A 25765-nucleotide genomic window follows, 5' to 3' on the forward strand; every position below is an offset into this window, starting at 1 on the left:
ACATCCAGCTTGCCTGGGTGGCAAGACAGACTGGAGCATCTAAAGGGACTGTCTGTGACTCCGTGAGCTTTAGCTCACGAAAGCTTATGCTCTAATAAATTTGTTAGTCTCTAAGGTGCCACAAGTACTCCTTTTCTTTTTGCAAATACAGACTAACACGGCTGCTACTCTGAAACCTGTCATGTTGAGATTGTTATAGTGACCCAAGAGTTGAAATGTGTTACTGGCTTGGTGAAATCTAATTATAGAACATACCACCAGTTTGGGGTCTGCCCTCTCTTTGACAGTCTGCCCTGAGGTAGGCACTCAAGGTCATGAGCCACTACAGAGAGCCTGACAAAGGGCAAAACTCCCATTGACTTAATGGGGAAGATTAAACCACAAAAAAAGTGTCAGACTCATCAGCCATTAGTGTTTGTAGAAGAAGCACACATTTAAGGGGAAACTGGAACATGTGATCATCAAGGCTTCTTTATACACTCCAGAGCAACATCCTCGAAGCGCCTTCTCAGCTACACCGGATTCACTAAATAATTTGTAGGCACACCCATTAACTGTCCTTTGATACTCGCTAAATAATTTGCATGCAGACTCACTCGCTGTCCTTTGATCCAGCCTCTCTATGAAGATGCTGTTTACTCTCAGATTTATTTATTACACATTATTTAACATGCATTCAGCATTACTAAAAAGCTAGTAGAGACAGGGCCCTTGCAATCAAAATATTGCAAAGGAAATAAAAGGCATTTTGCCTGAAATGACCGGATAAATTAGTTTATGGAGGTTTAGAGAAACAAGGTGGGTGACGTAATATATTTTATTGGACAGAAGTTGGTCCAATAAAAGATATTACGTCACCCACTTTGTGAAAGAAAATCAGTCTCCAGCATCCCTCAATCTTCATACCTAGTGATAGGAGAGTATTCCAAATACCTGACTCCCATCTTGAGATTGATTACACCAAGGGATTGTCAGCAGAGAACCACAGAGAATTCCTGTGCCCTTTTGTGTACTCAGTGCCCAATTCCTACTGGAAGTTAAGGTGCCTCACTCTCCTTTGTATCTTTGAAAATCTTCCCCTTCTTATTTTTCCCTATTATTTTGAGTTGCCCTTCATCTGTGCCAGCCCTTTCACTAAGAATAGCCGGGGCAAGGTTGGTGTAAATAGAATCTTGATTTATCACCCAAAGTGGCTTCCTTCGCCTTTGCATTCATGGTCAGAGTCCTACTCCAGTCCACGCTCATCCCCAGTACAGATGCATATGTGTGCAAGAAGCCAGGGCATCATCATTTCAGCTGTTCTTTCACCCAGTGACTATCGGGCCAGCTTGACTCTTCTAACTCCAATTTTAGTGACAAAATTATGTTTTCTCTTCTCATTTAAATCCTGAGGAGCCTTCCTTACATTTTTATCATTTGGAATTCAGCAAGAATTTGAAAGATTTTTAATATCCTATTAAAATCCAAGTAGGTGAAAGACAAATATCTCTCACCTCCTTCTCTTGGAAGGGATGACATGAAGCAGCTTATTCACAGGGGAAAAGGATAGTGGGGGGGAGAGAGAGAGATCCATTACATAGAAATCTATATTAATAATCACCATCTGGATCTGCTACTGCAAATAGCTACTTGAAGCTGTGCTGTAAAGGGAATTGGGAGGATTGTCTTACAAAGGAATATTAAAAGAACTAAACAACAAGCAATAACTAAAGGAGAGATATAACAATTGTCTGTGAGCATCGGACAGGTGAAAATGTCCAGGAGACAGAGTAAGTGATCAGGGTGGAACAAGCCTGGGATTAATGGGGTGAAACTAAGCAAAGGAAAATTTAGGCTGAATATCAGGAGAGTATTAGGTTGTGGAGTGAGCTCCCCAAGGGAAGTTTGGAGATCCCAGACAAGGGCCAATAAGCGGGGAGACAGACAGACAGACAGTTGTCCTTCAGGCTGGACATTTGAAATGAGACTAGGCAAAATACTGGTGATTATGTACAAGGGAACAATGCTGCTTTGGCTAAAGGGAGATGGACCAGGTGACCACCTACAGTACGTCTTTTCCAGCTCTAACTTCTATGAATCTGTGATATGAGAACAGACTTACAGAAATCTGTGGCCCTCGGAGGCAGGCCAGCCAGGCTCTCACAAAGGGCATGTTTGTCCCCATGAGGTTTCAGGACTGTCTTCCTTCTCATCCGTTTCCTTCAGAAGCACATATCACTGATCCACACAAATTCTTTTTACTCCTTCAGTCAGTGAGCTCTGATCAGCTGCTATATCCACAATCCAGCATTCAAGGAGCACTTCACTGGGGAAGAATAGCCTATAAACTTCTTTTTTCCTTAAGGCCCACAATAGTGATTGAACTGGCAAAACACTTATGTAAGGCACCTTAATGGTGAAAGTGTTGAGATCAGCAATATAAACAAAGATTCATTCTAGCAAGGTTTCATTTTTCCCAACTCACGACCACAACAGACTGCCACTAAAATGACCTTCCAGTCTTCTTGGAACAGAAGACGTTCCCCTCAAGATGCTGTGTGTTAGCTTCATGCGTATTTTTCTTACTCTGTTTAATCTCACTGTCACTCCAAAGAGAACTGCAGACTGATTACAGTGTTAGTAATGGCTTGTCTCACACTGACCTGAGACTGAGACCTATAAGTGGAATTAGAATTTGAAAGGAGTTAAAATGGATTAGAGCCCAAGCAGGGAAATTTACTACCCACACAAGCAAATCAAAATAGACAACTACGGGATGTCAAAGCAGCAGAAATACAGAGCTAGAGAATGGCCAGAAGCGCTGGCCTGGCCCAGTCCTGAAACTAGCTGTGTTGGGGAGAAAATCAGGGATATTGTGCTGGGTAGGAATGCACCGATATGTATTTGGCACACAAACACCTCACTCGGATGACTGCCGAGATCTAGGCTGAAGAGTGTGATCAGAACTGTGTTTCCTACTTCCTATTCATACTTGGCCCCCATGCAAAGAAACCAGTGGCCATTCTCCTGGCTGAGAATGGCTGAGAGAGTTGGAAAGAGTAGGCCAGAAAGGCAGGGAAATGTGTGATAACATGGACTGAATATTAAACTGCTGTCTTCTGATTTTCTCTTTTGCTTCCTTCTTCTGTTTTATGTGCCAATGTGGGCTGAATATCAGGAGAAACTGCCCAATGGTGACATCCAGAAGGGCATGGAATAGTCCCAAGAGAACTGGTGAGAGCCCCATTATTTGTGAAACTTGAAACTTGACTGAATAGAGCCTTGGAGAGGACACCATAGGCAACAATCCTGACTTGCTCTGGTATGGTTGTGGTGCTCTATAGGCCTTTTCTATCTCTAATTGTATCTGTTCATGGCCACAAATGTGTCGCTGCTGTAACATTCATAAGCATCTGTCCCCTCTCACCTTCTCTTTCTTGATTCCACAGCAATAATTACTTTTACAACAAATCTGTTTATCCATCATATGCACAAGGAACTGAACACTTCCCTGGTATATCACTGTGGACTCAGCAGAGTTGCATCAGAGCTAAACCTGACACAATATAAACATGTGTGCTTTTACTGTCACTTTTGCTCCCATCTACACAAATGCAAAACCAAATGGAAACAGAAATAGTGATGGGCTGTGAAGCATGGACACTGGAAATTTGAACAAGAAAAGCAGCCCAAAAAGATATTTATGTGGGAAGTATCTGAACCTCTCAAATCTGGAAATGGGACTAAAGACCCAGAAAGCTCAGGTTCTCTCACAGAATTCCCAGAAAACCCTGTCTTCCCTGCATCATTTAGATGCACAGACAGAGACTGCACACACAACATTACAGGCCCAAGTTTATGCCTGCACAATTTTTCATGTGGAACATTTTGAATATGCAAAATGCTGTTTGCCACAAAAAAGAAAAGGAGTACTTGTGGCACCTTTGAGATTAACACATTTATTTGAGCATAAGCTTTCGTGAGCTACAGCTCAAGCTCACGAAAGCTTATGCTCAAATAAATTTGTTAGTCTCTAAGGTGCCACAAGTACTCCTTTTCTTTTTTGCGAATACAGACTAACACAGCTGCTACTCTGAAACCTGTGTTGCCACAAGTTATACTTGTGTACCTAAGTCAGATAGTTAGATGTCTGACTACTCACTTTGAACACACAAATGCAGCTTGAACAGAATATTTGACTTTTTTGCTCCTGCAAATATTGTGCATGCAAATACCTAAGCGTAAAAACTGCCCTACTAATTCTGATGTGGAGAAAGTAAATAAGGAAGTGTTATTTATTCCTTCTCATAACACAAGAACTAGGGGGCCACCAAATGAAATTAATAGGCAGCAAGTTCAAAACAAACAAAAGGAAGTATTTCTTCACACAACATACAGTTAACCTGTGGAACTCTTTGCCAGAGGATGTTGTGAAGGCCAAGGCAATAACAGGGTTCAAAAAAGAACCAGATAAATTCATGGAGGATAGCTCCATCAATGGCTTTAGCCAGGATGGACAGGGATGGTGTCCCTAGCCTCTGTTTGCCAGAAGCTGGGAATGAGCAAAAGGGGATGGATCACTTGATGATTCCCTGTTCCGTTCATTCCCTCTGGGGCACCTGGCATTGGCCACTGTTGGAATACAGGACACTGAGATAGATGGATCTTTGGTCTGACCCAGTATGGCCATTCTTATGTTCTAATTTTAGAGAACAAGTTGAGGCTTATCTGAAAATTTGCCCCATTGGGCCAGTAAGCATTTCTACATCCTTAATCAGGGGGGATAATGTTTGATCTTTTCAGATGTGTGACTGACTGCAATAAAGTGTACAAAATATTCACAAGAAAAGTGAAGGTGTTCAGAATAGGAGGACTTTTTCTCATTTGGCATGAACTCAAGAAGACATGTTTTTCCAAAAATATTTTCTTCCTCTGATGTATTTGGGGGTGCAAAAATAGGCCCTGTTATCAAACCACAAAATAACCCATTTTTGAGCAGAGCTGTCTACACACAGGGGCATAAAATTGCTCCGAATGAAATAATGAACAATTCCACGCATAATTTAGTGAACACGGGGACTGCCAGACTAGATCAGAACCAAGGTCCATCTAGTCCACTATCCTGTCTCCAACAGTGGCCAGCACCATATGTCTCAGACGAAGATGCAAGATTCCCACACATCTGCCTCCTCTTCACCAGTTGTGTACACATCTTGAGATGAAATTCTCGATAGCTTGTGGCCATTGAAAGCTCCAGCTGTGCAGCAGCCCACTCAGATAGCCCTCTCTCTCTTCATAGGCAGCGTCACAGGGCATCACCTCAGGACCAGTGCCTCCAGGCATTCCATGCATTATACTTCATGCCAATCATCTTGCCCAGTCTGAGATGGCTCCCTTATTTCTAGCTAATGGCTGGAGTTCCTGTTGATTCTGTGGTGATGCCTTTCCTGGTTTCTGTGATATGTGCTACCTTATATTTACCTGGGACACTGTGTATATTTCCCAGAACTGAAGAATAGCTCTGCGTAAGCTCAAAAGCTGGTCTCTCTCACCAACAGAAGTTGGTCCAATAAAAGATATTACCTCACTCACTTTGTCTCTCTAATATCCTGGGACCGCCATGGCAACAACAACACTGCATATGTGCCTCTAATCCATTTTAATGCAGCTTCAGTCTCTTGCCAGGCACAGAAAATCGGCAGAAAACAGCAGCTTTATCTCCTGGAGGATTCTTTGTGTGTGTTTACTTCCTGACTACACTCTTCTTTCTACATTAAATATTTTCACTGCTGCAGGATGTCTAGAACAGGACAAGGCAGCATTTAACATCAAAGGCTGATGCCTGACTTCTCACTCTGCTAACCGGCCAATGTACATTCCTGCTCTCCGCTAGCAGTGCTGTCTGTGTTTCTATTGTGCTCCTTACTCTCCCCTTCCATAATCCCACCCAGTTTGCTGCTGATTCCTACACTGGCTGCCATATTCCCAGGTGCAAATTTAACTTCTCTTGATCAGGGAATGGAGGAAGCTGATAAGGGATTTGGGTCACGATAGAAATGCTGAGCTCTGGGAAGATCACAGATGTGAAGAGTTGCCGGGGAGGGGTGTCACAGCCTAGTTCCAGACTGGCATTTGCTCACATCACAAAGTACACTATTTAGCACAGTTCAGCTAAATTGCCAGTCTCTGCTCAGAAGAAACCTGAGGCTAAAATAGCAAAGTGTGTTGCAGACCAGTATCCTGGCAGAAATGAATGGAAATTGAGGTACCCAGGACTAGAATAAAATAAGGTGCTATAAAGCAGAATTGCGATGCCTTGGGGAACTCAAAGGGAATTCTTGACCAAATATCCAATAGTCATGGGTGCTGCAGGTCTGGACTGAGATTAATTTGCAGAGCTGTGAGGACTCATGACTGGATTAGCAGCAGGGGCTGCAGGTTAGGATTCGCAAAAAGAAAAGGAGTACTTGTGGCACCTTAGAGACTATTGAAGTTCACTGGCAGAGCTGGAGGGGGGGACCCAATGGCTGAAGTAGCAGGGGGTGGTCCAAATCAGGACTGTGATGCACAGGCAGAGCTGTGAGCGGGAGTTTGCACAGTATCTCTCCTCCGTATGCTTAGCTCCTCACTTTCATCAGCACCAAAATCACACAATAGCCAAAATAAAGGTAAATTTCTAGTACAGAACTGCTCCCACTTCTGCACCACTATGATCAGAGACATCCCAATGTTTGTCAGGCACCTGCAACATGTCTAATTAATACGGCATGGGTGTTATTGATCAGGGAAGAGCTAGGAAACCCTTATAGCTTATCACTGGCTATATTAAGACTATGAAGAACATAGCACCTGGTGATAGGTCTTGTGTAAACAACAAAACCAAATAATCTTATCATGTCCAGATACCTGCAGAATAGAGAGAAAAGGCCAAGATGCACTGGGATTTAAAAAGGAAAACTTCTTTGATTTGTGGGACCCCCTTTTAAAAAAGTCTATAACTAACAGAAAATTCTTTTTTTACCATCTGAAACAAAACAATCTTGACTTGGAGCACTAGCTGGTGTATTCATTGCCCTCTGGTGGTGACACAGAAATAAAAATAGGAATTCCAGGAGAGATTTTCTTTAGCAATTAAACCCACTCAGTATGAATGAAGGTCAGTAATTGTGATGGATTTTATTTTTTAGCAAATCAAAAAACCTTTGTCTCCTTTGCCAATAAATTTTCAATGTAATTGGGTAATTTAAAGCACCAGACACAGGCTTGACACTGAGCTCCAGCCTTTGGTCTGCAAACAGAGCTTCCACAGGAATTAGTAATGGCCAGGGATCTTTGAGCTAAAGGCTAAAACTCTGGATTAGAAAAAAAGACTCATTTTGTTTCCTAATAGACCATCATCCAGACTTCTGGATGAAACACAGCCTCATATGTGATGACTGCTCGGCACAGCCTAAGGATTAAATTATCTTTACCTACTTCAGATTCAAACTCATCCTAATATTATTATATTTAGTAGATGATTTTTTTATCTGAGAGTTTGAAAGGTCACTCCCAAAAATAATATCAAGCTGCTGCATCTGTGCTAGCATACAGCCTTTGGTAGCTCTGTGGTATTCCTACAATTATTCCTATTTATTTAGCCAGCTCTTTGCAGACAAATAAAATTACAGTCCCTGCCCCGAGGATTTTACAACCTAAATTAGACTTAAACCAGGGCTCCCAAACCATGCCCAACCAAGGGTCCCATTAATAACTCTTCAGGGGAGAGAGGGCCAGGCCTAAATTGTACATACATATAACACCAAAGAAATACACACACACAAGGAACATCTTCTTGCACTTGAATTAATGCACAAAACTTGCTGGTTGGTTGTATACACCAGCAGTAAGAACCCACGGTTCCTTAGCTTTCTCCTCACTCTACGATAACAGGAACAGAATGACTGTTGGCTGCATTGTCGCCTATAGGACACCACACCTGACGTTTGGGTTACACTTTGGGGTAGGTGTTGCCCTACAACTAATATTTTTGCTGCATTTTCTGTCTCCTCCAATTTTACTTTGGCACTTTCTTTGTCAGAAATTTACCAGTGAACTGGTTTCCACTGCCCTAAAAAATTACCTTCCGGCTTTCTGAAACTACTCTCCCTGACTAAAAAAATTATTTTACTCTCAGTATGAAAGCAGCCCATGCAAGGCTTACCTCTTTTTCACAGGGTCTAGCCAGTAGCAGATTGGAATAAGGAAAAGTACCAGCTTCAAAGCTTTTGGATCAGTTACATGCTGGTGACAACTACCCGAGTTTCTATGGCAAATTCTATCTGAGTACAGTAACCTAATAGGCCATTCATTAGCAAGCCAACCTAAAGAGCTTTCTGGAGAACTGGAGTACAACATGTGCCGGGCAGGCACAGGAGTGGTTTCAGCTAACACTGTCACCATGCTTGGAGCAAGAAGAAAATTCTCAGGCTCTTAAGGCTTTAACCAGTTTAAACCTTAGATAGATGTAAATTCCAGGGGAAAATTTAGGAAGCAACCGCCAATGTATTTGCATGGGAAGATGCTGCTTCCCTTAAACAGTGAATTAAATTCATTCCTGTTTTAACTCCATGGGTGTACAGCAGAGACAACACTTTGGTGACTGCAGAGGCACTGTGCAGCCAGTGGAGATATATCTGACAGCTCCTGCAGAAGCCAAAAGGTTATTTGCTTAAAAAATGTTTCTCCTAAGAAAGCTGCAGGGAAGAGGAGGCAGCAAATCAGATGAATTTCTATGCTGCTTTTTAAACAAACACAAAGAATAGCATATGTCATATATCTTTGTTACACACAATCTTTCCTCTTGGGTCTTGGCATTTCCAGGTGACCTCAGCTTTCTGGATCCATCTAGCAGTACACAGTGATCAGAAGGAAATTCAATGGGAATCTTTGAGAATCTGAGACCCAAACATGTATTTACACTACTAGGGCTGTCAAGCGATTAAAAAATTAATTGCATGATTAATCGCACTGTTAAACAATAATAGAATACCATTTCTTTAAATATTTTTGGATGCTTTCTACATTTTCAAATATATTGATTTTAGTTACAACACAGAATACAAAGTGTACAGTGCTCACTTTATATTTATTTTTGACTACAAATATTTACACTGTAAAAAACAAAACAAATAGTATTTTTCAATTCACCTAATACAAATACTGTAGTGCAATCTCTTTATCATGAACATTTTACTTACAAATGTAGAATTACGTACAAAAAAACTGCATTCAAAAACAAAACAATGTAAAACTTTATAGCCTACAAGTCCACTCAGTCCTACTTCTTGTTCAGCCAATCGCTCAGACAAACAAGTTTGTTTACATTGGCAGGAGATAATGCTGCCCACTTCTTGTTTACAATGTCACCTGATAGTGAGAACAGCCATTTGCATGGCACTATTGTAGCCAGCATCGCAAGATATTTACGTGACAGATGTGCTAAAGATTCATCTGTCCCTTTATGCTTCAACCACCATTCCAGAGACATGCTTCCATGCTGATGACAGGTTCTGCTTGATAACAATCCAAAGCAGTGTGGACTGATATACATTCATTTTCATCATCTGAGTCAGATGCTCCCTGCAGAAGATTGATTTTCTTTTTTGGTGGTTTGGGTTCTGTAGTTTCTGCATCTGAGTGTTGCTCTTTTAAAACTTTTGAAAGCATGCTCCACACCTCATCCCTCTCAGATTTTGGAAGGCACTTCAGATTCTTAAACTTTGGTTCGAGAGCGGTAGCTATCTTTAGAAATCTCCCATTGGTATCTTCTTTGTGTTTTGTCAAATCTTCAGTGAAAGTGTTCTTAAAATGAACAACATGTACTAGGTCATCATCTGAGAATGCTATAACATGAAAAATATGGCAGAAAGTGGACAAAACAGCCGCAGACATACAATTCTCCCTCAAGGAGTTCAGTCACTAATTTAGTTAATACATTGTTTTTTTAAATGAGCATCATCAGCATGGAAGCATGTCCTCTGGAATGGTGGCCGAAGCATGAAGGGGCATATGAATGTTTAGCATAACTGGCATGTAAATACCTTGCAATGCCGACTACAAAAGTGCCATGCAAATGCCCTGTTTTCACTTTCAGGTGACATTGTAAATAAGAAGTGGGCAGCATTATCTCCTGCCAATGTAAACAAACTTATTTGTCTTAGCGATTGGCTGAATAAGAAGCAGGACTCAGTGGACTTGTGGGCTCTAAAGTTTTACATTGTTATGTTTTTGAGTGCAGTTGTGTAACAAAAAAATCTACATTTGTAAATTGCACTTTCACGACAGATTGCATTATGGTACTTGTATAAGGTGAATTGAAAAATACTATTTCTTTTATCATTTTTACAGTGCAAATATTTGTAATTAAAATAATAATATAAAATGAGCACTGTACACTTTGAATTCTGTATTGTAATTTAAATCAATATACAGTATTTTAAGATGTAGAAAAACATCAAGAACAGTTACTAAATTTCAATAGGTATTCTATTGTTTAACAGTGCAATTAAAACGGCGATTAATTGCAATTAATTTTTTTAATTGTGATTTTTTTTTAGTTAATCACGTGAGTTAACTGTGACTAATTGACCACCCTAATTTACACACAACTCCCATTACAATGAGCTGCATTGGATCATTAATAAGAATCCTAAATAGAGCTTTGGGATTTAGGGGATTTTCTTGGCTTTATCCTCCCTTTCTATTGGTTTTATCCTCTTTCTACTGTTCAGGGCCACAGAGGTGGAAGCAAGTCTGAATGAATGGCCCTGCTACTACCTCCAACAACATCACCCCAACCCCACAAGTTCTGATCACAATACTCCCTGAACTGATGGCCACTTTGTGCCTCAATTTGGAGCCATTTCCCTGGTGGTTTGGTTTTGTAATTGATACATTTTGAATCCATGGTACCACCTGTCTTATTAACTAACCTTCCTACCCCTTGTAGAGCTGCACCCATGGGCTAGCTCTGCATAATACAGCTGAATCCCTGAATAGCCTGGGAAATAAACTGGGATCTAAGAACAGACTATAGAGAGGAATTTTTCCTTTAAAAAATAAGGCTTTCCTCCTACATTAAACTTCATTCTGCACTAGCCTGGATTCTGCTTTCTCTCCAGGGGACCAATGACTCCTTAAAGGCCTGGAATTAAAACTTAATTATCTCAGATTTTTAGTTCAAAGGAGGAAAAAAACACAGGTATGTGTTGGGAGCTGAACTCTCTACTGACTAGGTCAGCTGGACAAGGGCAGCTGCAGTCCCTTTCTGGCCTTGTCTTGGTTTAACCTCTCAGCAGCCATTCTCATTATGTTCCATAAAAAGAAATAACACAAATGGAGTCAGTGTTAAGCAGTTAGTTAGGGGTCAGGGTACCTTGGCTCCAAAACCAGCCTGAGCCATCTGAAAGGGGGTTATTAGGAGAGTCCCAGTGCTAGATGCTTATCAAATTACGACAAACAGCTGTAACCTTTGCAGCTTCTCATAACCTTGTCTCATTATTCTTGTTATATGTGGCTGGCTGCTGCACCCTTCTTATATTTGTCTACATTCCCTCTCATTAAACCTTAGTGATAAACTACACTGGGGGATTCTTCATCCCTCCTCAAAAGATCCTTGACTCATCTACCCCAACTGCTGATCTTCCCTCCTCCCATGACAAGAAACCCTTATTCCCCTTTCAGGAAACTCTTCCCCACACGTACTCCTGGCTGCCACTCTGCCCATCTAGGGGTTGGAACCAGGAGCAGAGAAGTGGGTCAGAAAGACAGTACACATCCATGGGGTCAGGGTAAGTTTCTGGCTGAGGGGAAGTAGGTACAATAGAAAGCACAGGACAGGAGATAGATCAGAGAGGCTTTTCAGAAATTGGGAGACAAATGTAGGGGGATCTGGGAGAGTTTCTGGCAGGCGTGGTAGATAGATGAAGGAGGAAGCCTACACCAGGTGTGTGATGTGTGAGGGTTTCTGCAAGCCGGGAAGTGGATCACATAGGAAGTGTAAATCTAGGACTCTCAGAATGTTTTCTGGCAATCACATAGGCAGTACTTGGAGGGAAAGGCATGGGTGGATCACTCCATAATTGCCATATTCTGTACACTTCCTGCAAGCCGTACTCACTGTCAGAGAGAGGATGCTGGGCTAATTGGACCATTGGTCTGACCCAGTATGGCAGCTCTTATTGTTTAGTTCTCATGAGCTATGCACAACCAGTGGGAATTGGGGAGGGCTTCCAACAGCAGGGAGGTTGGTTTGGGGAAAATATTTGGGCTTTGCCATTGCACTAGTAATAAATTGTAACCAAAAAGATCTCAGTTCTGGACTTTGAAGGTATAAAGGAACATTATTAGGTTATAAATCACAGATCATTACCAATCAGTTCACTGACTGGATTATTAACTTACCATTTTGCAGGGATTCTGTACAATTTCCAGTGCCACTGAACTATATAAGTAACATGCCCTGTTATTGTAACAGTGTTGGTCCCAGGATATTAGAGAGACAAGTTCTGTGAGGTAATATCTTTAATGGGACCAACTTCTGTTGATGAGAGAAACAAGCTTTTGAGCTTACACAGTGCTCTTCTTCAGACCTGAAGAAGTAACATGTCCTGGATGCCATTATTACACAGTGCAGTGTTGAATAGGTATTCCAGGGGTGTGGAGATGAAACAGATGCATGCCTCAAACCAAGGTTTTCTGGCCAGACTGGATCATTTGTTCTTTTTTTTTTTTTCTTCAATAAGTTTAAGTATTTTTAATTTCCCAGATTGTACCTCCTCTGTGATTATTCTTGTTGTTGTTATCATTGGCTGCCAATTTATTGCTGTTTTATTGCTATTGTGTTATTTTGTTTATAATTAGCTGGCAAGGTGCTTAGAAACTGAGAATAACTCTCTTTATATCTAAAGCACATGACAGTCTTGGTCTCTACTCAGAAGAAGTCACTTCCATCCCACTGGATGCAGTCTCTGAATTTTTCCATTCAGATTGAAATTTGTGGGTCAGTCCCAAATTTCACAGGGCTTAGCCTCCTGCATCCAGCCTGTGAGACAGTTATGGCCTCCTGCATTTCAGATGTGTTGATGCACCATCCCTGGATGACTCATTCCTGTGTCCAGGGGTGCTGAAACAATTTTTATAGTGGGGGTGCCGACGGTGGAAACCATGTATTTGGGTTTATTACTACTTAAAGCCAGGGGGTGCGGCAGCACCCCTAGTTCCAGCACCTATGCCTGTGTCCTCCTTATGATGACATGGCCCCTTGCAGAATCCCTAACAAAACAGCTTCCTTCTGCTAGGGCGTGGCCTGTGGATGCAGTGGTAGCAATTTGAAGACTGTGGCATCATCATGCAGCCTTGGCAACAACCTCGCCCCGGGGGTGGCGATACGAGGATTGTGCCAGCACCAGGCAGTAGCAGAGCAGGTTGTGACATCATGCATCGGCTGTGACATCATACAGTGGGCCGCGCATCAGCATCACCGCATCCATCCTACAGGGCCAGTGTGAGGCTAGTGAACTGTCCTCGCACCACATGCCAGGACCACACCGCACTTCCCGGGCGGTTTGCAGGGAGCGGGAGAAATTAAACTTGGTTGGTGGGAGCCGCTGCTCCAATGTTCTTGGCTCAGCAGGCAACGGCCTTCCGGTTGGGCTGACAGAACTTCCGGTGGCAGAACGTCTGAGTAACCGGAACTTCCGGTCCCGTAACGGTCCGTCATGGCGGGATTCCTAGGAGTCGTATGAGCCGGGCTCTGCCTCCCCGGGAATCTTCCCAGCGAGGGGCGGGGCTCGGCCGCTCCCGGTTACTAGGCAACGACCCCTCCGTGACTGAAGGATTCCCGAGCAGCCGGCCGCTCGGCGCTCGATTAGCCAGACCTGGAGGGCACGACGAGCCCCGCGGCCTCCCTCAGAGCCGGGAGCCCCGCGGACCCTCGTGCGACCCGCTTCCCGCCCTGCCAGTCCCGACACGTTCAGCGCGGGTCCGCCAGGCTCCGAGCCCCGGGGCGGAGGGGGGGGCTGTTGGGCTTGTCTCGCTGGGGAAGGGGTGGAGGCCCAGCCCCGCCGTGCCGCTCTCGGGCCGCCGCAAGAGGGGCCCGGGGCCCCCCCGATACGGCGCCCCTGTTTGCACCCCCCCCCCCGAAAGTGCCGCCCGGGGGCGGGGGGCACAGGCGGCGCGCGGCCGGGGTATGAGCCGCGGGCGGGAGAGCTGTCTACGGGAGCAGCCCTGACGCGAGTGAGGACGCCCGGCCCGGGACTGTCCCATGGATCCCAGCGGCCTGATCCGAGCCTCCGGCGCCTCGCTGTTTCCAGGCGCGGGCCCGGGGGCAGGAAAGCCTTTCCAGTGGGACTGTGCCGCCATGGCAGCGGGCTCCCTCGGGCTGGCGTGTGAGGAGCAGTGCAAGGGTCTAGCAGGGCAGGGAGCCCAGCGCAAGTCCAACAAACCTCCGCGAGATCTAAACGTGTAGAAACGATGGCTTGTCAGTGCCATACAAAACTGCAGGTGCCATTAGGGTTTAAACAGAGCTTGGTGCAACTCTTCCTTTCCCTTTCTAGTATGAAAAGGGAACCGAAATGTTGTTTTTTAAATCTAGAATATCTGTAGATTTTTTTCAAATGACAGATTAGTACTCTTACTTACATGGTGATGTCGCCCATAGATCCCAATCAGAGCTCCATTGTGCTAGGCATGATATAAACCCCATAACAAAAAGATGTTCCAGTAACTTACAGTCCAAGTAAAAGACAAGCGACAACAGGTGGATACAACCAATAAACAGAACACAAGGTAAGAGTGATAAATGTAGATGAGTACATTTTAAACCAAAGATGAACATTAATGCATTTGTCTAGACTTCAGGGTGCTGAGTTTCCCCATATTTATTACAGTAGCATTCGTTGGCCCCAGTCTGCGTTGAGCCCTGTTATGCTGGGCTGGGTGTAAATACAAACGGATTACTGCCCTAAAGGGGCTGAAGCCAGTTATGGAAGGAGAGATGGCTCCTTGTTTTGGCTGTAGACATTTCTAAAATGGTTCATGCACACTATTAGAGCTCTATAGAAATACATAAGTAATGTTTTGAACTAGATTCTTTGCCTCAGTCTGTGCCATGCCAGAGTATATGTGGAGATTTCCGGGACTTTTTTCCATCAGAATTGGTTACTGTTTATAAATGTTTTGATAAATAATGTGCAGCATTTCTAATCCTAGATACCAGCGCATAGAGGCTAGGTACACACAGCAAGAGGCAGCACCAATAAGCTGCTTTTTTTTTGTTGCAGGACTCAGGATGGACTTTTTGGCTCTCTTCATAATTTATCTGCTATTAGTTCTGGCTAGTGTTGTTCTAGTCTGCATCTATTCAGGAAGGAAACAGAGTTTTCCTGCAAGAGGCCTCGGTTATATAACTCAGGTAAGGAGTCTAACATTGGTCATATTAATATCATGTTATGGTCATGTCTCCCCAGTTTTGAGTATGAGTACAGCCAGCACAAACTGAGCCTCCAGTTTTCAGCTTTGTCTCTCTGTGACTGGCTGGCTGTATTAGGCGCCACACTTAAATTTCTGAAAATTTGTATGGATTTAAGCATGTTTCTTGCAACACCTATGTATATCCCATAATGCTCTGAAAACAGAAAAGAGCCTGCTCCTTATTTGTTTGGGGGGCAATCCTGGCCCATCCTCTGCTGGTTGTGGGCCCGCTCTTAGCAGAACTGGTGTGGTTTTCTTGAGCAATGATCATGTAAGGAGGCCCACAAATAGATGGCAGAGTCCTGGGGGCGGGGGCAGAAAGAGGCTGGAGATGTGGGGGAAGAACAAGGGAAAATTGGCTGGTAGTAGATCCTCCAGCTGTCTTCTGCATGGGGGGGGGGCATTGGGATAGAGTCTATTCCATGTAACCATGTCTGTATTCCTTGGTATGTTGATTTTTTTCAAGGAATTTTGGTAGCAGTTCAATGGTTTTGAGACCTACTATGGACATTTGCATTATGCCATATGAATACCCCTCTAATTAGATGCAAGCCGGGATCAGGAATGAGATACAGTATCTTTCATCTGTCAGTCATCCTGCACACAGTGATGCACAAAGCTGGTAGCCCAGCTGGTGGTGACTAAAAGTCTAAATGACCTATCTGAAATGAGGTCACTCTACATGCCATCTGTGAACTGGAATCAGTCTCAGCAGAGACACCAAAATCTGAGTGGGCCATGGAGACTGAATTCCCCCTTTTCTTTGTCTTGGGGGTTCCTCTGCTTCAGGGTGAGGCACACTGAGTGGGAGGCTTGTGTTACAGCAAACTGTGCTGAACCTGCTCAGTAGATAAATGAAAGGTTTCCAGGGCTCTGAACCCACCACAAAATGTAGTTGAAACCAATGTTGTTGCTTCAGGGAATAACCATTGTATGGGGTAAGAACAGAACTTGCTGTTCTGTAATATAAAAATTACACTTGTTCAACAGCACTGCAAAATAATTATCCTTAAAAAAACACACACACACACACACGAAACCTGACTTGTCATACATTTACAATATTTGTAGTTCACATGAAAATAATTGAAGGGCTGTTTTAGTTGAGAGAATATAGCAAATGGGTCATACGCAACTGCAATTTTAATAAAAAAAAATGTAAAAATGCTACTCAGTATTATGTATGCAATGCTATTTGCAAGAATATGCTAACAAATAAGGAGAATGAAGAACTTTAGCTATATGAGGCATTTTTCTTTAAAAGGGGATTTAAAAAAATCAGGAGTGTTGCAAATAAATCAGAACAAGAAAAATATTCCTCTCAAATCTATGTAAATGAAAAGAAATAGCACAGTATTATAAGCAGGGAAAGGAGAATGAAAAATCTGAAAAGTCAGTGAAGTAACTAGACACATTTAACATTAGTTACATGATTATGAACAGTTTTTGACTTTTATTATTGTACTTTGTTTGCCAGTAAAGGGAGCTGGGCAAATTGTTAATTGTATTTCTTCATTACTTAAAATGTATCTCTCCGTGCTGTTTATGCAACAAACTAAATATTACAAATACCATTTATGATGTAAAAGAAGTACTCACATTTCACCAAAGAAATAAAATGTTAAGATATCAAAGTTAAACAATTACAGGGTAACTTTAAAGGGGTTTTTATGTATAAACTGTATCTTTAAAAAAATGAGTTGGTTTCTGACTGTAGTCCAAAATGCATAAATCCACCAGTTTGTTGAAGGTGTGACTAGTTGTATTATTCACCTCAAATGTAGATTTTGAACAATATAAAATGACTTACTTACACACACCATAGCTGTTTCTAGCTCTCTGGCAGGTCAGCGTCCATCCCACTGTTCTTTTTTTCATGCTGCCAGTAGTCATTGGAGCAAAATGGTTGGCATCTGTATGCAGTTCTTTCCACATTCATATCATCTTGCTTCCATAACACCGAAAGGCAACGTTTTTAAGAGCCTTTTTGCTTTGGTTTAACTTGAATGCTGTTTACTTCAGTGGTGTGCGGGGGGAGCCTTCTGAAACACACAAGCTTCTTATGCCCCCTTAATTTTTACATAAGGGGGGAAATGGGGTGTTTACTTCTGTCTTCTCTTGGATGGAATGATAGTTAGAGGATAGTAAACACCATTTTCATTCAGTTAATTTAAAGTCAGATTCTGAAAGTTGCATAAGAGGTTTGTTTTTATATCTAATAATTTCTAATGCCCCTCTAACAGCAGCATATAGTCTCCTGTTTTTTAAAAATTTTCCATGAACTATCTTGTAGTATGAGGCAGACTTGTTAAAAGTGGAATACTTACCATCCCTCCCAGACCTGCCTGACTCGTCTGGCTTGTGATCTTGTCACATGTAAGATAAAAGGCCTTAGTGCAATTTTTTCCCCCCGCATATTGCAATTTTGCTTTGCTGCTGTGCTTTTTCCACCATTGGTGGAGAGGTGTGTTGCTATAGAGATAAATCATCTTCTCCCTGGCAGACAGAGACTGCACAGCACTAAGTGTGCTCAGCATGTCACTGAATGAGACTGGACAGGTTTTTTCTAAATTGTTTATGGCTGTTTTTGAATTGACAATTAGAAAAACCTGAAGCTATCAATCTGGATATTCTCAGCATCACACCTTTCCTGGTCGCTTCTTGACTTTCGTTACAACCCTTTGCTTTCATTCACTCAACTCTATGAAAGTTCTTATTTTGGACTAAAACTTTCCATGCATATTCTCAGCCTAAAGGTGCTCTTTCCTTTTAAACCAAACACCTTTAAGGTCTTTTTTTTAATCACAAATAACTCAAACAGCTGATCTTTAAAATTTCCCAGAATTGGTAAGATCTGGGATGAAAAAACAACTTAGTTAGGTGCTTCTGAACACCCCATCACCATGTTTAGGTGCCTAAATACCTTTTAAAAAACTGGCCCTCTGTGCATCAGTTCTCTCCTCCTCCTCCTCTTTCCCCCCTCTCCCCCCCCCCCCCCCCCAGTAAAGCGGATATAACAGTATCCACCTCAGAGGAATTAGGAGACTTTAGTGAACTAATGTTTGTAATGTACTTTGAAATCCTCAGATGGTAGGTGCTATAGAAATATAATTTTTGTTTGAATTTTTCACCACAAAGAGGAAAAAGTGATGTGCAATTTAGATTGGTATCTTCATTTGGTCCAGGTGTCTTCATTTGTAATCCCAACACGGCTTCAAAGAGCAACACAGAGGGTGCTTCACAGGCTCTTCCACACACGGTACCACACTTCTTTTTTCTTTGACATCCTTTTCCTGAACTGTTTCTGACCATTATTGATGGCAGCCTCCCACTGGTGCCAACAAAGCTGTGAGAGATTGCTCTTAGAGGAGTTTCCCTCTTTGCCAAGGATGTTTGTCTGGGACTACAAATTCTCTTTAAAGTTAGCTGTGCTGTTCTCTCTCTCCCTTGCTTGCTGTTGAGAGTATGGATGTCCTAAAATATTTAAGCAAATTTTACATAGCGTAGCTCCATAGTTCTGAAAGAGTGAACCACATGGATAGATGTTAGTCACGTCACTTAATATATTACTGGAAGGTGCTCAGAAACTATGGTGGTAAAGGTGGTATAAGAACAATAGAATAGAGCTTTTCTGTCACTGAGAATTCAAGCTATAGTAAACCACATATTGCTAAGGCTGTAAAACTGATAATACAGATATTCATCCAGATTACTCTTGAACAGCAAAATGTAATTAATAGACACATCTTTCCCTTAATCCATAGTAATTCCCCCACTCCATGGGTGCATTGATTTTTGGGGCACAGATTTAGCAAGATGCATCTGAGTATCTAAATGCCAGGAAGATGGCACACTGACTCAGTTTAAATGGCCCACCTAATGGGATATGCAGTATGTTTTTAGGTGTGAATTAGTGTTTGCCATCATTAACCATCCAGGTATGCTGCTCTCTTGTTCATAGTGCTGTTTCCTTTCTCTTATGGCTGCCAAATTGGTCAATTTTACTTTAATATTTTGTTTGTTCAGTGCTTTCAAAGCAGGTCATGGGATCAAGGTGAATCTCTGTCATCACCAAAGTGTTGTCTAAGAATCGGCCTGTTCCTGTTGCACACTTTTGTGCCCATGAGGGTCCATTTTGATGAGATTTACTTAGAGCACCCCCTCAAAGACATAAGAATATTGGGAATTATCGTAAACTTTGGGAACTCCAGCCTTGAGATTTCTCCTTATGTTTAGGTAAAGCTGTGTTATTGTGGTGGGGTTTTTTTATTTTTTTTAAAAAAAGGCAAGACAGCAATTGGCTAGACTGCGTGCTATCAATAGGAAATCCCAGTTAGAGAAGTTAGTTTGACCATGAGCCCAATAGCAGCTCTTCCTGAGTATGAGAGAGCCTTTGCTGCTGAAATGTCACCTCTGAATGATGCTTATCTTGTATTTAGAGCACTGATTGTGAATTAAGCTGTCTTTCCCTTTTCATTACAGAAGTTGCCTGTTCATTGTCCTGCATTTAGCCTTACAAGTGGCAGTTTATGGTGAATACACTTGGGAAATATTTGGCTACTGCCAAGAGCTAGAGTTCAGCATTCATTACCTTCTGCTGCCGTATTTGTTGCTGGTTGTGAATATGGGGTTTTTCATTCTGTGCTCTGTGACCAACCCTGGTAAGTTCTTATTTGTTTTGAATTGTTGCCTTTCTTGGGCAATTGTCATTTCGTTTTTGACCTGGTGCTTTCTCCCGCCACCCAAGGTATCGTGTAATTGCCCAGAAATGCTCTGTGTGTCATGCCTGATGGATAATTCATTTCATTGGATGGTAGATAAGAAATGGCCCCAACGAATCCCATTTCTTTAACGCTCCAAATAAGAAGTGCTGCAATAAGTGATGAATAGTTTGAAATGTACTCTCTGCACTTGCCCTGAAAAAAACAGCTGTGCATTGTGGGGTTTTTTTAAATAACACTTTGCCATAATTAGCTCTTAATAAGGAAGAAAGTGGGCTAATTGCTTTTGGTGTATTTTAGTAACACGCTCCAAAGCCAGGAATATTCATGTTTACCACCCAGTGTATTTCTGTATAACAAGCAGATATTGTAGTTAAATCAAAGGAGTCGGGAGTCCCAACAGAAGACTGGGTTTTTATTCATGGCTCTGTTGCTCACTAATTTACTTTGCAACCTTCCTCAAATCATCTCACTTTTCGGTTCGAGTACTCATCTGCCAGTCACTCCTATGTTTTAGTTGCTGCTGTTTGTATAGATTGGCTTGGTTAGAGGAGCGAGTGAGCTAGGAAGAGGTGCATACAAAGTTACAGAGGGGTAGAGTGAAGAAAAAGTCCTGGAAGAGTTTTGAAAACCAGGAATTTATTTATTGATAAGGCTTTGGAGATAAAAAGCAAGGGAAGATGATGTATTTGTAGGGCATTCATCTGATTTCCAGAGCTCTAAAGTCATCATCGCTATTACTTCATTGGTGAGCAAATTTTATAACGTTTGCTTTGATTTTCCTGTTTTGGGGGGTTTGAATCAGGTTAAAAACTTCAGTATTCTGTGAATATATTTCTCTCTGGAAAGATGGTGTAACACCAAAAATGGGCTTCTGTACTGTTATTTCCACTCACTACAGTCATCGTAAGACCGTCATCCCCTTTGAGATTCTGGCAACACGGACAAATTCAAAGTGCAGGAGCAGCCTCACACGGTGTTAAATATTCAGCACTTCTTGATTGAGAAGTTTGCTCCTATAGTGTTTTCTCTTATAGGTACAATAACACAATCAAATCACGAGTCATTTCTAACGGCTTATGGATATGATGGAGTAATGTTTCAGAAAAGCACCCTGTGTCCTACGTGCAACGTGGAAAAGCCAGCCAGATCTAAACACTGCAGTAAGAGTCTTTATCCTTATGCTTGTCAAGGATATTAAAAAAACAAATTTACACCAGATTCATTTGCTGCTGATAATTACAATTCACCTGCATTTAACTAAGTTATCCAGTTTAATTATTGCAAAGAATTGTTGGCATTATTGCTCATTTTCAGGGAGATCTCAAACCAAGTTTATCAGCAACATATCTATGCTGCCTTTAAACTACTCTACTGAGAATATTGGCCTGGAGACCATATCTTGGTTAGATTCAGGGAATAAATTGCAAAGCAACCTTTTAGCCTAGCTTTGGCATTTTACTTCATACAAAGGAAACTGGCTAGTCAAGTTGGATCCTGACATGGAAAAGCTGTTGAGCATCTGAGGTGAAATTAAAAGCTTTTACCTGCCCAGATCCAGGCTCAGGATTCTGTGTTTCTCTTGCTCTATTTGATATCCCTATCACTTTAAATGAAGCAGGGAACTGTACCCTCTACCTTCCAAATGATGCTTTAGGTAACACTAACAGGAGAAATCTAGATCCCTGGGCTCCAGCCTTGGCTGGCAAGTAAAAGAGGAACTGTTTTGTTTTAATCCCTGTTAATTTTTAAACATTATGTTTCTCTTGCTGATTTTGTAATCTGAAACAATCTTATCTGCTTAACCTTGAAAAGCCATACACAGTGGTAATAAACAAAAAGAGGATGAAACATTTCATTTACCATTAACGGTAACAAAGGTCTTTGACAAATGTTCCTTGGCTCCTCTCCTATGAGTCTTCTGGCCTAAAAGATTTCTTAAGAAGGAATCAGAAGTCTGGATATATTCCTACAAACCACACTGTATGCTCCTGTGCACGCTTCTACTAATCACATGTCATCAGGCACGCACGTGGCTATTTTCGTATCTTAAAGGCAAATGTTGGTCATGTTTCTGTATTTCCTTAGTGGAAAAAAATTAAGCTCCATAAAAAATACCATTGGTCATTTAAAACCCAAATAATTGTGTTGTCTTGTGTTTAATTTTTGATCAGGTGTATGTAACAACTGTGTACATCGTTTTGATCACCACTGTGTTTGGGTCAACAACTGCATTGGTGCCTTCAATATAAGATATTTTCTTGTTTACCTCTTCACTCTGACTGCCATGGCTGCAAACCTTGCAATCATAGCAGCAGCATTTCTAATCAAGGTAGTGCTGCTATCAAATATGATGCTTGGAAGTTACATTGATGATCAGGGACAAGAGCATGCAGTTGAGATTCTCTTTCTTATTCAGGTAAGCTCACTGTAATGTTTGAGTTTTAATCTACTTCTGGGTTTGTAGCCTGAACAAAGGAGTTCAAGTCTCATCTCTTAAGAATCTTACAGTAGGTCCAGGAGTTCTGTTTGTTTTTGTGGGGGGAGCAAGCCATTATAGTGAACCCACTTTTGCTGTTCTAATTAGACACAATCATTTCCAAGGAACTTAAAAATATTTTAGAATGGCAGGTTCTTCAGTTTCCAAACCAGTTATATCCAATATAAGTCTTTGATCTCTCTAGAAATAACCTTATAAACATCAGTTACCATATAGAGTACTAACATGTTTTTAAAGTAGTTCACAACCTTCTTTACTGTTTAACTTTTATTGGCCCAGAGAGATCTTGGTTTAAGATCTCTGGGTGCGCGCACGCACGCACGCGCACACACACACACACACACGTCCTGACCAGTATTTTTACACTTAAACAAAGGTGACTTTATGTGAGTTTTTGAGTCACAATTTTTTTCTGGTGGGTCCTGTGCCTCACACTGGAAACCTTACCCTGCCATTTCTTTTCATTTGACACCACCGACTACTGCGATGTTCATCCTCTGTTGATGCCACCATACTTCTGGCTGAGAAAGGAAGACTCACCTTTGGAGCCTGCTTAAGCATGGCTGAGTGATGGGGAGCAATCCATCTCTATCTTCCATGCCCTGAGCCAGCCAACAGCTCTGTCAGCCAACTCTCAAATCCCAAGTCCATTTCTCTGTCTAAAATGGAACCCATCACTCTAGAATTCAGATACATTAATTCATCTTTGTGTAGTATCTTCACAACAGCTCTGTGGGATTTTAATCCGGAAAATGACTTAACGAACACTAAAGCTGTGACCATAAATCACCAAAATCCAATAAATTCAAAAGTGAACCAGGTGTCACCATTAAGTTCTTCTATATCAGTATTTTTTTATCTTTATGGTGCAGGTCACCCACACAGTCTTGTGTTCAGTATGCAAATTCAGAAGCTTGAGTGTCCCTTCATAAACATATATTTTGTGAGGAAAATAAGTTCCTGAAAATCTTTGAATTACTAAAGGCTTCATATGGGATTCACCATCTCTGAGCTGGTTATACTGTAGTTAATAGAATGAAATCAAAATGTTTTAAAATGGGACTTTATACACTATGACTTTAAAATAAGTTACTATTTTATCTGTCTTTGCAGCACCTGTTCCTGACGTTTCCTAGAATTGTCTTCATGCTTGGTTTTGTTATTGTCCTCTCTCTGGTGCTGGGGGCATATTGCTGTTTCGCTCTGTACCTGGCCCTGACGAACCAAACATCCAATGAATGGTATAAATCCAGAAGATATGAATGTTCTTGCTGTAAGGCGTTGCAGCCCCATGACAGGCATATTGTTTATAGAAATGTTTATTCTCAAGGAGTTTGGGTCAATTTAAAGGAAATCTTTAAACCTCCTACAAGTTCAGAAAAAAAGAAAAAAACATGAGGAAAGTTACATATTTTTAAATCTATATTTATTTTTTAAACTTTTCCTGAAAGATTAACTCCAGGAAGAGCTTTTTGCCAGCACCAAGGACTCTTGAAATACTGTGCTTTTCATTAAGTGCTGTAGCTAAAGAGTTTTTTTTTTTTTTTTTTTCTAAATGACTCGATTGTAAAATATATTTTTATAAAGCTGATCGTCTGTGGTGTTTGCCAAACTTCTAGAATGAATGTTCTAGTTATTAACAGCAGGAACTAAGGCCATGGCTTGTAGGCCTCTTTAGAAAATAGTTTCTTTGGATGTCATAGCTCAAAATTTCTTAAAAGGTTTTCTATCAGTACATTCTTTGGGTGACAGTATTAAAGCAAATATACTATACTTGAATTGGCTAACCAACTTCCATGTGTGTTAAGGACTAAGTATATAGTAAGCATATTCAGCAGGAACGTCCACATTTTATATTTAATGTTTTTGTTGTAACTATGAAAACGAAGTCTTTGAGGAACTGAATGGAAGTGTTTTAGCAAATAAATGTACAAGACCTTGAAATGGCTTCTTAAGGAATCTTAAGGTGAACAAATCATGACCCTCCTAATTTAGTCTTAAATCTTACTGTTGTGTGGCTTCATCACACCTATGCGAATGTATCCAATATTGTACTACACTGTACAGCTCTTTTTGGATTTACACATTATCTAGGTCTTGCTTCCCCGGGAAGGCAGTGGCTCTTGTATGGCTGCATTATGTAATTGTTGAGAGAGCAGAAGTTTAGGCTGGGATCACACTACTACTGTTTCCATCTCATCTTTGAGGGGGCTAAGAAATTATTGTATTCTGTATTTGCTTAGATGCTATCCATGACAATTATTTAATTTCATTTGATTTTTATGAACTGGAAATTAATTCTCCTTACACATCACCAGTGTGGATTTTACAAGCAATAAGAAGCTGTGAGAATGGTCTCCTTTTGGCTTACTAAGCCAAATGTTTCCCTGGCTGTACTTGTGATGGATATCCACTGCGAAGCAGATTTCTAATTTGTAGAAAGTAGAACGTGTCCCTGTAAAATTGATAAATTTTTCCTAAGAGGGGTGCTTGTTTATCATGGAAGTTCTTTAGAGGGGAGGGACCATCTTTGTGCATGTACAACCATGAGGTCCTCACCCATAACTAGGGCTCCTAGGTGCCACAGTAAAAGAAATACTAAATGGGTGACAGAGCTTTACCTCATGATGAAGAGTACGCTTGCTAAGACAGTCTTGGGAAAACTATTAATCTCTTCTTATCAGGAAAAAGTTACATATGTAACAAAAATTAAGGAAATTAGTTAGGGAAGTGGATTGGACTGAAGAACTTACAGATCTAAAGGTAGAGGTGGCTTGGGATTACTTTAAATCAAAGCTGCAGAAGCTATCGGAAGGCTGTATCCCAAGAAAGGGGAAAAAATTCATAGGCAGGAGTTGTAGACCAAGCTGGATGAGCAAGCATCTTAGAGAGGTAATTAAGGAGAATCAGAAAGCATACAGCGAGTGGAAGATGGGAGGGATCAGCAAGGAAAGCTACCTTATTGAGGTCAGAACATATAGGGATAAAGTGAGACAGGCTAAAAGTCAAGTAGAGTTGGACCTTGCAAAGGGAATTAAAACCAATAGTAAAA

At 41.5% G+C, this 25765-nt stretch overlaps 2 protein-coding genes across 7 annotated transcripts in view; one reads left to right on the forward strand and one right to left on the reverse strand.

The window, feature by feature from the left end:
* Positions 1-18428, reverse strand: part of LOC119862907 (Grid2 interacting protein) — a 114999-nt gene extending 96571 nt beyond the window's left edge. For 3 of the 5 annotated variants that reach the window (XM_038420413.2, XM_038420410.2, XM_038420409.2), the window contains exon 1: positions 17307-18428. In XM_038420413.2, the coding sequence (XP_038276341.1) occupies positions 17307-17427 (121 nt within the window). In that variant the 5' untranslated portion in view covers positions 17428-18428. Of the gene's footprint in view, positions 1-12423; positions 13332-17306 lie in introns of those variants that run through there. The other 2 variants (XM_038420412.2, XM_038420414.2) reach the window with 2 other exon arrangements.
* On the forward strand, positions 13883-24304 carry ZDHHC4 (zinc finger DHHC-type palmitoyltransferase 4). Of its 2 annotated transcripts, XM_038420439.2 has the most exons (8): positions 13883-14002; positions 14681-14808; positions 15303-15433; positions 18678-18751; positions 19975-20153; positions 21251-21376; positions 22388-22632; positions 23827-24304. In XM_038420439.2, exons 3-8 carry the CDS (start codon positions 15311-15313, stop codon positions 24109-24111), a joined length of 1032 nt encoding a protein of 343 aa, XP_038276367.1. In that variant the 5' UTR covers positions 13883-14002; positions 14681-14808; positions 15303-15310; the 3' UTR covers positions 24112-24304. The 2 variants fall into 2 exon arrangements, with proteins under 2 accessions (XP_038276367.1, XP_038276366.1); XM_038420438.2 differs by lacking the exon at positions 13883-14002 and having other exon boundaries at positions 14153-14808.
* The last annotated feature ends 1461 nt before the right edge of the window (positions 24305-25765 follow it).

The sequence above is a fragment of the Dermochelys coriacea genome, chromosome 10 (assembly GCF_009764565.3).
Source record: "Dermochelys coriacea isolate rDerCor1 chromosome 10, rDerCor1.pri.v4, whole genome shotgun sequence".
NCBI lineage: Eukaryota > Metazoa > Chordata > Testudines > Dermochelyidae > Dermochelys > Dermochelys coriacea.

Coding starts and splice junctions, on each gene's coding strand:
- ZDHHC4 (XM_038420439.2), top strand. CDS start 15,311: ATGGACTTTTTGGCTCTCTTCATAATTTATCTGCTATTAGTTCTGGCT. Junction 18,752..19,974: donor CACAGGCTCTTCCACACACG/GTACCACACTTC, acceptor TTTTCATTACAG/AAGTTGCCTGTTCATTGTCC. Junction 21,377..22,387: donor AGCCAGATCTAAACACTGCA/GTAAGAGTCTTT, acceptor ATTTTTGATCAG/GTGTATGTAACAACTGTGTA.